The sequence below is a fragment of the Sparus aurata genome, chromosome 4, assembly GCF_900880675.1.
Source record: "Sparus aurata chromosome 4, fSpaAur1.1, whole genome shotgun sequence".
Lineage (NCBI taxonomy): Eukaryota > Metazoa > Chordata > Actinopteri > Spariformes > Sparidae > Sparus > Sparus aurata.
In genome coordinates this window covers 9465231-9477769 of record NC_044190.1, presented here as the reverse complement: position 1 = coordinate 9477769, position 12539 = coordinate 9465231, and the positions used below count along the sequence as shown (strand labels likewise).

Below are 12539 nucleotides of genomic sequence, written 5' to 3'. Positions count from 1 at the left end.
ACTGATACAAGTGGCACCACATTTTTTTTAGGTGTTGCCTGTTGATACAGTCAAGCAATGTAATGCATAATGTCATGAGTGTTTTTTGTATGTCAGTCATTACACAATAAAAGGTAACCAGTTCAGTGATACTGCTAATTCTGTTAGCATTGCTGTAGGTACCTTAAATGGTAACATTCTTGAAATGACACACTATTCAGGGCCAGTTTGCAAATATCGAAAGCCTTGAATTTGTGCAATTTATGGGCTTTTAAGCCCTGCCAATTAGCCATCATCATTGGCATCTGTTGTGATGTAAGCATTATTCACGGTCCATGGCACATGGTCACATTGTAAAGTGCAGTGTTGCAGTTTTGGATGTCCAATGAAAAAAGAATGATACCATTTCAAAGGATGGCTAACATTTTAAACCAGTGATCTTGGTAGTTCCTCACTAATAATAATTACGTTATGATTGCATGACTTCCATAGCAATGTCACACTGAAAATGACACTCAGTTTGCTCAATGACTACACCAACCATGAGTCTGGTGTGGTTTAGTTTCAAGTTTTTGGTTGTCTTTGCTGTCTTTAGAGTGTCCAGTAGAGATGTAGTGGCTTGTCGGCTGCCTGAGATGAGCTCCAGATGCGTGACGGGCTGCACCATCCCAGCCCGGGTCCCTGGGGGGCACTGGCCTGTCAGAGGTGGAATGCCCCTGCACACTTAACGCTAGCTGAGAGGAAACAGATACCTCTGGCTCTGAACAGAGAAATCGCTCCCTATCGATTAGACTACACAGAAAGCTGTGAATTGCGCTTATGGTTTGAACATTTGATACTGCAGATTCAGAGAGATAGTCATAACACTAACTTCTCTGATGGAGCAAACCATAACTAGACTGGTTTATGTCCTCCACCCCAACCCCTTATACATCTCTACCTCACTGCCATAAGACAAACAAAGAAGTCATTTACCCATCTGACTGCAGACATTGTGACCTCAGACATTTCGTATGTAATTAGATTTTATGTGTCCTAATAGTAGTGAAGGTTTTTTGTTGATTGTGAATGTATCAAGTTGCCGGCGCTGTCACTATAATGAGAATGTATATAAAGGCCTATCAGGTCTGTGTGATGTCTCCAGCTGCCATTAGCATGGGGGTGAAGTGGATGCTTGCTCTTTGAAAGATGTGAGATATGCAAGGTATTTTTAGCCAAAGCTTTCAGCGCAGAAGAAATGGCTAATAGCTGCTTTGACCTGAATCCAGCTGTATAGCTTTTATCTCAAAGCAGCACTGATTACAACTAAACAATGAAAAAATGTTTGGTTAAACAATGTTTTGAGCCTTAATGCAGTGAGAGAATATGAATTGGTGCGTTTGTAAAATGAGTGCTTTGCATATTGGAGACAACTCAATGTATGTCACTGTACACTTCACAGAGCAAAACGTATAGCTTCAAATCAAATCATGAGTGAGGGGGCACCAAAGGGGGGGCCCCATGCAAGTCTACATAGTTTAGTTGGAAAGTCCGGTCTCTGTGGTGTAGTTTCGTATGGGGCCTGAACCCCTACGGGAAAGGGTTAACTCATGGAGTACTGTATGTGGTGGCACAGATGTGATTCACTAAAATGTTTGCTCTGCCTGTGAAAGGGTCTTTGAACCAATGAGTGTGAACTTCTGGCCACACCAGCCTATAAACGTTGCATTTGTGTGAGGCAGCGAAAGGGGCCAGCTAGTGTAATGGGGGATGGGGCCTCGGCCTATGGAATGTGGTGTCTTGGTGAAAGGGCTCGAGCTGAACAAATGCAGTCAGTTTATTTGGCAAACCAGACTTGCTGGTCACCAACAGACGTGTTTACCCAGCAGCTAAACATGCAAATCCACCCCTTTCTTTCAGACATGGGTCTTTGTTGTTGGTTACAGTCTGGATGAAGTGAACAACTGTGTTGATCGGCGTGTACATTTTTCTTCTATGTCTCAGCCTGCCTATTTTCATCCTGTCGTTCTATCAGTTGCACACACACACACACACACCCCCCCCACTCTTTTTCTTCTGTTTCTCTTTTTCATCTTTGTAATTGGAGTGATTAATGGAGGGAGGGGTGGTCTTGCCTGAAGGCCTGTTTTTCAGTGGCCTTTTTAGCACTGCTGAGACTGGGGCAGGTAGCGACACGTTCAGCTCCTGGACGTTTAGCCCCTTGTCCCTGCCACTTTGTCTGTTCTCTCAAAAGCTTGAAATGTCCTCCAGCTACAGACATGACCGGACACTCCGAGGAAGGCATGCCCCTGGGTCCTGTTGTCTGCTGCTAGCTCGCTCTCATGTGATATGTGACCTTTTTTATGCTCCATAATAATTCTTAATGAGAGCAAAGATTGTGTAGTGGATCTGTCTGTAAGTAGGAACTGTACCATATGTTCCGCAGTGCCAGTGAGATTTACTTCCCTTGCGTCCCACATGGAATCACGATTAGCCAGAGCCTTTGTTGGCGGTTGCGTATGGGCAGCTCACCATGAGATCCCTTACAGTAGTTAGCAGATGAAGAACGGCATCCGCTCAGCCCAGATCCCCTCACCCCTCACCCACCAGCCCCTCCCCACAGAAAGAGCCTCTATAAATGATTCCCGAGGTCCTGCTGTGGGATCATGGTCCCAATTATTTCATTTGGATTAGAGATTGCTGCCCCCCACAATGCTAGTTTTTACAGGCATGCTGAGAGGAAGCAGATTCGCTTTCTTTGAGAGCATGAAGGCAACTTCACAGATGGACTCAAACTAAAGGCATCAGGGCTATAGCCTTACTGCTGTATCTGCTTTAATCAAAGATCTGTTACTCTTTACAAATGAACGCACAAAACACATTTAACATTAAATCACCTTTAAAGTTGTCTTTTTATCCACCTCAGGTCACTACATTACATTTTAGTTTACAATTTAGCAAAAGAGGAACATGCATCCTGACTAGTTTTAAATTTGTTTCTTTTTCTGGGAAAATTTACAAAATGATAAAGTTAAACTACTAAGCATGTGTATAACCTCTTTTCTGGCTACTTGCCATTTATCACTGTTGTTGGCTGCAATCCAGATCCATAGAGGCCTTGATTGTGATTAAATTACTGCCGCTGTGTCTGTTTAAAAGATTTCCCTCGCTGAACTGTTTTGACAGGCAGCAATTTGGCTAAAAAAGATTAGTGCAGGAATGAGATGTTAAGAGTACCTGTGGGATGATGGGGGCTCTCCTGTTATTGTGAGGTCCTGTTACTGGTGTACAGGAATGTTGGTGAATTTCACTAAAGTCACCTTCCCTCCTGTGTCTACTCTGGAGTGCACAGAGACATTTTGTTACCCTCGATTTACTGCCTTGGGTTGCTATAGTGATTTTCCTTGTATGTGCATGTATTTTGTTTTAATTGTGGATAGGTGTGGCTGTTTACACAGTTTTTGTAGAGAACTACAATTTGATGAGGGTTTCCAATGGAAACGTTCACCCTGTTAGTCAAAGTTAGGGGGTGGCGTTGAAGGTAAAGAGGTTAGGTCACCCTGGGAGCTGTGATCCTGCCCTCATCTCAGTTTTCCTGGCGTGGCGGTAGATGACTGAGGATTATGAGTATTGACGTGTGCTGTGAGATTGCGTCCGGAGGGGGCTGGGGACTTCCCAGTGTTTGCACATGCAGGGCTATTGATTTGGGCCTCCTGTTCAATGGCTGTGGCCCAGGGGACTTGGTCTGTAGTGTGGAGCTGTGTAGGGTGGACACAGAGCCATGACAGTAGCTTGGAGCTGGAAGACCGGGGTTGGGGGCATGGCTTAGGGCTAATAGGACTCTAATATGGCAGATACACGTGCCTCTCTTAATTAGGCTTTGTTTAGTCCGTAGGATCATACTGTCAGGCTGCAAATCAACAACAGTTTCAGGTCTACTCCACATTTCAAATGAGCCATGGTGTTTTCTGTCATCCCACCCATCAGTCATCCAGCTTGTTATCTATAGTATGAATATGACCAACTTCACACAGGTTCAACTCTACATACACAGTGTGCAATTGGCTACTGACCCTTCTTTACAGCATGTGTGGAAATCTGTCCCATTTTTCCCTGAATTTTATCATCTTGAGATGATTTCTAAAGTAAGTCAAACACAAAGATTTTGAGCTCACTCAACCTCCTCCTTGAAGACTAGAGGAAAATCACATGACACTTTTATTAGGAACAAGCCTCTTCATCTAATAACAGCTCCACTGTAAAATTGGAGAAGTGCTGTCAACATCCTGAGCAATCAATGCCATCCATCCCCCACTTCCCATGCAGCAGCCATTAACCCTTCTTGTTCCGGCATGCCTGCTGGCCTCACTAAAATGGTGGCTCTACTCCAGACATCTTTCTATAATGGCTGAATAGATTTACCCCCGAGCTATGTATCAGCGTGTGTTGAGTAGCTCATCTGATGCAGTTGGAGGGATATGCAAAAAATGTCAACTTGTTGCAGACAGAAGGACGTGTGCTGTTATGTGCGACAATAATGTCACATGAACACACAATCCAAACGCATGGATTCTCAACTAGTGCTAGTTAAAAGAACACAGAGAAATTCAAATGCACAATTATTATCTAATGTCAACAGTGATGGAAGTGCCTAGCGATATTTCCCATAAATAATATTGCGATACACAGTATATGACAGTATATTTTGCAATTTCCTTTAAAATATGTCATAAATGTAATCATATCAATCATAAATTGGCCAGGTTTAACCATACAACAAGAAACATTTAACTGGTTATTTAACAGTCTCAATTAAATAACTGAAATATCTATATGACCAACATTTGCAAATGAGACCATCAGCAAGATGTGTGGCTACTTCTTTATAGTAATTATAGGCATATAGGCAGTTGGATAAGTCATAGAATAAAACAATCTTTAATAACATGGTACTGAGGGAGGTTTGAAGGGTCTAAAATACTGTGTTAAGAAGTTGTTCTGTAGTCTAGTTGTACAGAAGGGCACTGAAACAAAGTTTATTTTGTTGCGCTTTTAACCTGTTTCTTTATAGCAGGTAAAAAAAAGTTTTTATGTACTTTCTACAAATCCCAGTCAGTTTTCAATCCACTTTAAGTGTTTTCTAACAATATATATTTAGTAAATACATCTAAACACAGGCATTTGTGCACACACACAATAATGAAGCGCTCGCTGGGCTGGCTAGTGAGCACTTTGGAATTTTTTCAGGTTTTGAACACTTCTGTTGCTATGATACAGAATATCCATAGAAGTAGCTGATGGCTGCTTTCCTGATGGACATGCCACATGGCAAACGTAATGTTCTTCAAAGCATTGTTTTCCCTGTCTATTATATTGTGGTCAGAGGATGTCATCTGGTACAGACATGGATAGACAGAGACCAACGGTATTATTCGGTCCTTGTGGTATTTGTCCCGCCCCTTTTCCGCTGTAATTGCACAGCTGGGTAAAAAAGTGTCTGTGACAAGAAGTGCAGCATTTTACCTAAAGTTGAACATTTTTCAACTCTTGGCAACCAGAGGAAAACCTCAGTTGTGCTGCGCTCAATGCAGTATAGATGCTCAGCACCTCCTCACGCTGCTAGCATTTGTAGCGCGGTATAAATAAATGGCACTCCAATTGCAAACAAATCAAAAAAGAAGAAAACACAACAACAAAAAAACACTTAATTGAACACACTTGCACTCACTGGCAGCTTGACAGAAATTACTTAAGAGTTTATAGTCTGTGTTTGTGATATAGCCATTACAACATCCCAAGTACAATCAAGCAGGTACATCAAGTAGGTTCGATATATTGCCCACACCGAAGTGACCCAAACTCTACAGAATCATACCACATAAAAATATGACCCACGTGAACACATGGATCTAGCAACCATATCCATAGAGAGAACTCAATGACCAGATCACTCTCCATACCTCACTTCTGGTCATCGAACTTATTCTTAATCCTGATTTGGCACTGCGCCAGTCAGTCACGTATGGCCATAATGTGATTAGGCCACCCACTGCCCGGCCAGTAAACCTGCTAACAGCATGAGAGAGATGCAGAGAGGAAACATGGGCTGCTTAAACATATGAAGGCTTCTGTACATCCTACACCCAGCACGCACACGCACACGCGCACGCACGCACGCACACAAGAATGCGCAGGCAACTTGCATGCATAGACACAGACATGTTTAATAATAATTTGACCTAATTGAAGTTTGGATAAATAAACTTTCAAGCGTCTGGCTTTAGGATGGGAAGAAAAGTAAAAAAAGAAAAATCTATATTGCAGTAACAAAGACACTTATGATACACATGTATAATCAAGTCAGTTTTAACATTTAATTTGAAACAATTCTGAATTACATCATGCACGCCACACCTAGTCATGAATACATGGGTGATGGGTGTGGGAACTGTTTTTTTTTTTTGTCTTTTTTAAAGTAGTCATTTGTGGGTGGAGCGTTGGATGTGATGAAGGGGCTGAGGTGACTGATCATAAGGAGTGGCCCCAAAGCATAAGTATCCACTCTAACTTGAGAAAAAAACAACATAGTGTTAACATTCCTCAGCTGACCAAGGTCCCAATTCAAGAGCCAACATGTCTATTCATGGTTAACAGCCTTCATGTTCCAATTACTGTCCTTTTTTGAACCAGCTATAGGAGTAGCCAAGTTTTCTATAGATGCAACTGAACTTTTTTGGTTTATGACAAGTGACAACATGATTTTTTCTCCCAGACCCCAGGTACTTTGAGTTCACATGGTAGCTAGTACTTCAGTAGTTTGGTTTTATCTTTACTGCCATCTTTTCTTAATCATCTCTGAAATCAAATTGATGTTACAGTAGTCAGACATTTGTGGGCTGGAGCAAATCAGGGTGGATATATTGTTTTATTTAAATTAAATTGTAAATGTAATACAAATTGTTACTGTGACAGTAATTTACCTGCCACTGTTATTACTAGCAAGAAAAGCAGTAGTCTTGTAGTTCTCTGAAACATTAGTGGTAATTTGAATCATTTGAAGATGGTGCAGAAATGATCCATTCTATTACATGTAGCCCAGAGAATGTAGTTGAAGCAGAGGACAGGATGGCGCAGGAAGAACAAATCTGACACTGACTGTATAATGGTGTTCTGTCCCTTTTAGACCTTTGTTCTTGGTTGATGTAAGGAACACCTTGACCCCTGGTCCCCTCAGGGAGGCACCAAGTGTATGTGTGTGTCTGTAGGTGTGTGTCTGTAGGTGTCCAGAGGGTCTGTGTGTAACATCGTTAATTTTGGCAGCTATTTAAGATTTAGTCATAGTCTTTAAACAAAAATACTTCTTATTTTTTTTCACATTTTATCCTTCATAGTTGTGGTCTAGATTTAGCCTAGTTTTTTTAACAAATAAAAGTCATTGAATGTTAGCCAACTTTTAGTCATTGCTTTCAGTCAAAAATATATAATGATATAAAATGTTTTCGGCTGGTTATACATTTTACAGCCCCCATACCTGATGAATAAGTTATGTTCTTTTTGTTCCCTTTTTAAAAGATACGTTTTTAACAATTTAAGAACAGAATGAACAAATGCTTTATTTTATTGTACTATATAATAAAATGTATAAAACTGTTATTTATGAACAATCTTTTAGTATGTCTTGACAGCCATGCTCAACAATTCAGTTAGTTACTCTATAATGTTCTGATGAAAGAAGTGTAAAACAGATTAAATCATAATTAACAACAACATAAAAATTACAGTAGTAACACATATGAGCATGCTGCAGACTACAGCATGACTACAGTACATACATACATACATGCACATACACTCACACACACACACACTCTCACACACACACACACACACACACACACACTCTCACACTCACACACACACTCTCTCACACACACACACACACACACACACACAGTGTGTGAAGTGACAGACGAGCAGTGACAGCCCACACCGTCCCCTGCACAGGACAGGCTCCATCACACATCTCAGTTCATGATTGGAAATGGAAAGACGTTACTTTTTAACAAGTAAACCAGATGGACAATTAGGGGGAAATATCAGCATTTCCCCCAGTATTTTCTGAGACTGTGGCGCGGGGGGGGGGTCAGTTTGGGTCATCATACTGTAAGATTTATACTTATGTCATAGGCTACTTAAGGAATTTTTTTTTTCTCTGGTTATAATGCTCTCACACAGCCATCATGAACTCTAATATTGTAAAGAAATGCTATTTTTATTATTTGTTTCAAGAGAGGAGTTATCTAAGTCAGGGTCCTGCACGGGTGAAAAATAATGTGCTGTGTCGGACACAGATGCAGGACATGCGGACGCCTGGAGAGGTGGGTCGGGTTTTCACGATTGCCATTTTCAAGGCTTCACTTATCAGTCATTATTAGCGACACAAATGATCAGCATTTATATTTCATATGAGCTCATTCATGCGTGCTTGCGTCCTCCCAGAACTCATTCCCTCTACGCTGTCTTACTTTCACTTTTAAAAATTGCGTCCGTCCAATTTTCCTTCGGGCATCGGTATCAATTTATACCTGGTCGGCTCGGGTGCAAAATGTAAGTTGTGTCGGAAAACTGGTCGGATGCGGTGACCCGTGCCGGACTCCGCTCTAAGTGACCATTTAATCCTCTAGCTAATTATCAAGCGAAATATCCAACATGCTAGTTAACGTCAAAGACTGTGGTGGAAGACGATGGTAAAATATTTCCTTTCTCTAACACTGGATTTATTTATGCCTGAATTTTGAAGGTGTGACAGCCCATCACTAACATTTAAGTCCCATCCTTTCTCATCATTGAAAAGAAAACATACATTTCGTCATAGTTTTTATTATGTAAGATCTATTTTTAGCTTGTCATCATCTCGTCTTGGCATAAAAGGTAATCAACAAATGTTTTCGTTATAGGTTTAGTTAACGAAATTAACACTGGTGTGTAAACACATTTCTGTTCACCTAACATATCCAAGGACAGTAACCCAGCAGCTACTGCCTGGAGTGTTTGAAGGCTCATTATGATATACTTTGCACTAGGGGTGTGTCAAAATATCGATACTACGATATATCGCGATATTTCGTCTTGAGGTACGTTATCGATACACTGGTGCCAAATATCGATATTTAAAATGTAAAAAAAAAAACTTTTTTGGGCCACCTCCACCACCCCTCTTCGGAGGACAGCTTTATCTTTATTCAAACATAGGTATACAACCAAATAAAATTAAAAAAATGGTTTAAGTAGCTCTGAAACCCACACATATAGATATTTAATAATGATAGTTGTAGTCAGTGTGTGTGTGTGTGTTAAGAAGATCCACTGTGCAATATACTCTTTGTTTACTTGGCTGTCATGTGAAATTGATTGACAATGTTTTGTAATTCCTGTGAAATGGATTCAATGCAGTCAATAAATTCTGAATTTCTTAAGTGACACAGATATCGTGATGTATCGTGGATGAAATTTCTTGCAATATGTCGATTATCGCAGAATCGCTGTATCGTGATATTATCGTTATCGAGGGCAAAATATTGTGATGGTATTGTATCGTGAGGTACCTGGTGATACCCAGCCCTACAATTAATTCAATGGTTGTATTGTCGTATTCACTCACAAGATGTCACCAAAATCACACTGTCCCTTTTAAAATCTTTCAGAAAATGATGTAAGTGTATTGAATCGTATCGAATCGTATCGTTGGCTGAATATCGTGATATATGTCATATCGTGAGCTGAATATCGTGTATCGTATCGTATCATGAGATTAGTGTATCGCTACAGCCCTACTTTGCACAAGAGCCTTTGTTAAATGACAGTTCACAGTTAATATAACTACCTGTGTGTCTACTCTATGTACACAAAAAAATGGTCACTCTATATATAATATTTGATCTTAAAGGAGCACTATGAAGTCATTCAAACTCTGATTTTTTATCAATACAGTATAAATTAGGTTATAGTACACTCTCAGAAATATTTATTTTTTCCATAACTGATTAAACGAGCTGTTCTCAGAGGAAGATAAGGTCCCCAGAACACGATCTGAAGCTAGAAGGATGGCAGGGTCCGCCACATATAAGCAAAGAGCAACATTATGAAATTGTGTTGTCCTTTAAGGTTTGTTGTTGTTTTATTCAGTTTACTTATGACAACAAAGAGAGTTTGTTAATTTAGTTTGTTAAGGCATAAAGAACAGTCAATGAAGATCTTTTCCTTCTGTTTATAATTTCTTTTACTTCTAACTACATACTGCATCTTTTTAAAGCATTGAGAAGTTTGAGTTAAGGGTTTTGTCAGCCACACAATAATACACGCACTTACAGGTTTATCTAATATTTAAACAACTGGTACTGATATTCTGTACATTGTACACAAGATTAGTGTAGTGTTCTTATTATCAAACAGACTGATGGTGTTTCCCATGTAGCTTCACGGCTCCTTGTTTGGTTATGACTTGTGAGATTGTACAATGTTGACCTCTGGGCCGTTGAATAGGGAGCATTCAGAACTTATAAAAGTTGCAAAATGCAAAGTTATTTCATGCAAGAGCAGCCATGTGAGTCATATATTGCTTCAGTCTGAACTATCTTCTATTATAATCATTTATAATGGTTAAAGGTTAACAGAGGTGGTCAGATTGTGTGCAAAGGTCTGTTAGTCCTCCAAATGTACTATACCATATATTTACCGTCATAATGATCCTGTCCTATAGATAATGTGAATTGACAAAGAAATGTATTTTTGATTAGGAACTAACTATCCCTGACTCAGTTTAACACAAGATGCTTAGAAGTCAACGTGATGACATTTTTCTTTACTTTTTTTTTTTCTTTTTTAATGGTTATAAAGTTTAAGTTAATTTCCTTATCCAATCCTTTTCCTTATGAAGATTTTGATTTTCTTTAACGTGTAATAACTCTATTTACTGTTCTAAATAACAGAACACAACTTTTTTCTAAAGTTTTCATGCATTTAACTCTACCCTGACACTCACTCGCAATAGGTTTTCAAGTTGATGGGTATTTGTTTAGGGAGCATGAATGCTGACAACCGTTACACGTACAGAGAGTGAGAGGGTGAAAATGACTTGCTCTCAGGGGCCTTGACAACCTTTGCCCTGCCAGCTCTCGTTTCAGGCCTTGTAATTGCCACTGACCAATGGGCTCCCGTTTGAAACTAGACCCTGAGCTGCAGCTATTAACGTCCCCCTCCAAACGGATCTTGTTTTGATTCCTGATGCTTTTATAGGTTTTGTCTTTAGGAGACATTCCTGGTCGGCACATACCGTGCACCCCTTTCTGCCCCTATTTTCCTTCCTTCCCGTCTTGTGGGGCCATTTGCCCCCCTCCCTGCACTTACAAACATACACACAACCATGATCAGCCTGTGTGTGTGTGTGTGTCTGTGTGTGTGTTTATCATTGTGTGTGTGTGTGTGTGTGGGTGTGTGTGTGTGTGTATGTCGGTGTGTTAGGGCTACTGACCAGCCCACCCTCCACTGGCCCCTCCTGACAGCCAGCTACACTCCATGAACTTGGCCACCCGTCACAGCTGCGTTAAGATTGAGGGATGGGGGGCCCTTGTATCCAGCTGGGTCGGAAGACATGGGTGGGGGCAGGGCAGGCCCAGATGCAGATGGTTTAGGTCAAATGGAGATGTTTGAGGATGAAGGGGGAGGGGGACACAGGAGCTCAGGGGCACAATAACTCCAGAGGTTACTCCTCCAACCCCTGGAAAAATGCAGTCTTAGAGTTTGAGTATATATTAGTTTCCATGTGTTTGTGTTGCAGAATGTTGGCAGTTGTTGTAACTAGCTTAGAGTCAACGTGAACTTTTTGACCCACAGTCAACGTCAGTCTGATAGGATCTTTCAAGGTAAAAACCAAATAAACACATTTAAGAAAAACATTGGAAGTCCCCTCTTAAGAATCACACATTTGCGGCTACATTAGTGTTGGATACAGTCAACATCTCTGGTTCAGGTTAGGCCATGGAACTTGTAGCATGACAATGCATGGCACGTCTCTCCTTGCCCATTTCTGCTCTCTCTATCTCTGATGTCATTATCAAGTAAAGGTAAAATGTCAAATGAATTATCGTAATATTAGATACTTGAACGTGTTTGTAACTACATTCTGTTTGTTAACTGACCTTTATCTGTGTTTTTTTTCTCTTGTCTTTTGTAGAATGGGAATGCAGGCTGGGCGGATGAGGCCGACAGTAGCAGAGGAAGAGGAGAGGCCTCCAGAGACTTTGCTAAGGTAGCATTTGGAGACTGTGATCAACAGATAGCTTCAGTGGGTATAGTCATTAAACAAGAAGGAAACTTGCAACAATTTTGCTATAACACAAATTCTTATTTAATTCAAACTCAAAAGATAACACCAAATGATAAACTGGCGGTTATGAATGTGAGAGGAAAAAACTAAGAACTATTTTTTTCCCTTTCAGCTGTATGAACTGGACAATGACCCCAAAAGGAAGGAGTTTTTGGATGACCTCTTCACTTTCATGCAGAAAAGAGGTAAGAGAACT

General features: G+C 40.5%; 1 protein-coding gene across 4 annotated transcripts in view; it reads left to right on the top strand.

Annotated features, from left to right (window-relative positions):
- LOC115580143 (AT-rich interactive domain-containing protein 3B-like) overlaps nt 1-12539 on the top strand; it is a 56993-nt gene that overhangs the window by 16412 nt on the left and 28042 nt on the right. For 3 of the 4 annotated variants that reach the window (XM_030414112.1, XM_030414108.1, XM_030414110.1), the window contains exons 3-4: nt 12191-12301; nt 12456-12528. In XM_030414112.1, coding sequence (XP_030269972.1) covers nt 12191-12301; nt 12456-12528 — 184 coding nt within the window. The remainder of the gene's footprint in view (nt 1-12190; nt 12302-12455; nt 12529-12539) is intronic. The other variant, XM_030414111.1, reaches the window with a different exon arrangement.